Source organism: Sinocyclocheilus grahami, unplaced genomic scaffold (genome assembly GCF_001515645.1).
Source record: "Sinocyclocheilus grahami isolate Dianchi unplaced genomic scaffold, SAMN03320097.WGS_v1.1 scaffold51309.1, whole genome shotgun sequence".
In the NCBI taxonomy this organism is placed as follows: domain Eukaryota; kingdom Metazoa; phylum Chordata; class Actinopteri; order Cypriniformes; family Cyprinidae; genus Sinocyclocheilus; species Sinocyclocheilus grahami.
The window spans coordinates 1-948 of record NW_015526089.1 but is presented as its reverse complement, the minus strand read 5'-3'; the positions used below and the strand labels follow the sequence as shown (position 1 = coordinate 948).

At 41.8% G+C, this 948-nt stretch overlaps 1 protein-coding gene across 1 annotated transcript; it reads right to left on the bottom strand.

Annotated features, from left to right (window-relative positions):
• Positions 1-3: 3 nt before the first annotated feature.
• LOC107580915 (homeobox protein engrailed-1-A-like) lies at positions 4-288 on the bottom strand (the record flags this gene model as incomplete). The annotated part of the gene is made up of 1 exon (XM_016266528.1): positions 4-288. A coding segment is annotated over one exon (285 nt), but the record flags the coding sequence as incomplete, so codon positions are not given.
• Between the last annotated feature and the right edge of the window lie 660 nt (positions 289-948).

Sequence of the window (948 nt, the reverse complement as noted above, 5' to 3'; positions counted from 1 at the left end):
GGTGCTGTGGTTGTACAGTCCCTGCGCCATCAGGTGCAATGCCAGGGAGTTCTTGGTGCCGGTGGCTTTTTTGATTTTGGCCCGCTTATTCTGGAACCAGATTTTGATCTGGGATTCATTGAGTCCCAGCTCCTGCGCCAGACTCTGCCGTCGCTGCTCGGTCAGGTAGCGGTTGGTCTGAAACTCGGTCTTGAGTCTCTGAAGCTGCTCCGCCGTGAAGGCCGTGCGTGGTCGTTTGTCCTCTTTATTTGCGTTTTTCTTCTTTGGTTTACGAGATCTAGGACCTGCGTGTGTGGATGAAATAACAGGTTGTTATAAGAACGAAGCACAAATTGTACAAATATAATCTGTGTGTTCATGCATGGTCTTGAAGAGAAGGGGGCTGTAAACATGTTCAACGCAGAGTTATAATTTATAAATCTGTTTTACGTAGGCTTTATTTATTTATTTATTTTGCGTCACATTTGGGTGTGAGCAGTATGGATCTCTCTCTCTCTCTCTACGTGTGCATGTCGCTCAGTGGAGGCTACATTAATAGGTAGCCTAATGCGGGAAACCTCAGAGATTTGAATATTAATGAGTGATTCGTGCCTTGCTCCATATTGGACATATTTTGTTTAAAAAGCTTTTTTAGGCATCTAAATTGTATGAGTATGGTTATATGGCGATGATAGGCTACGTGAAATTAACCCATTCGACACACATCACAACTATTTAAGGCTAGCGTTAGTCGAGAGCAGTCCCAAGAAAAAAACACAACATTTGCTTTACTATGGCTAAAACGCTCCGAATGCAGTTGAATAATAATTTCGTGAATATTTGGATAGAAAAAAATTAATCAGCGTGCTTTTAACAAGAGAAGACGTTGACTTTAATGTAGTCTACATTTCAACGCAAAAATCAAATGTAAGACTGGCGCCACAATGTACGAAATAGGTTGATTCACTT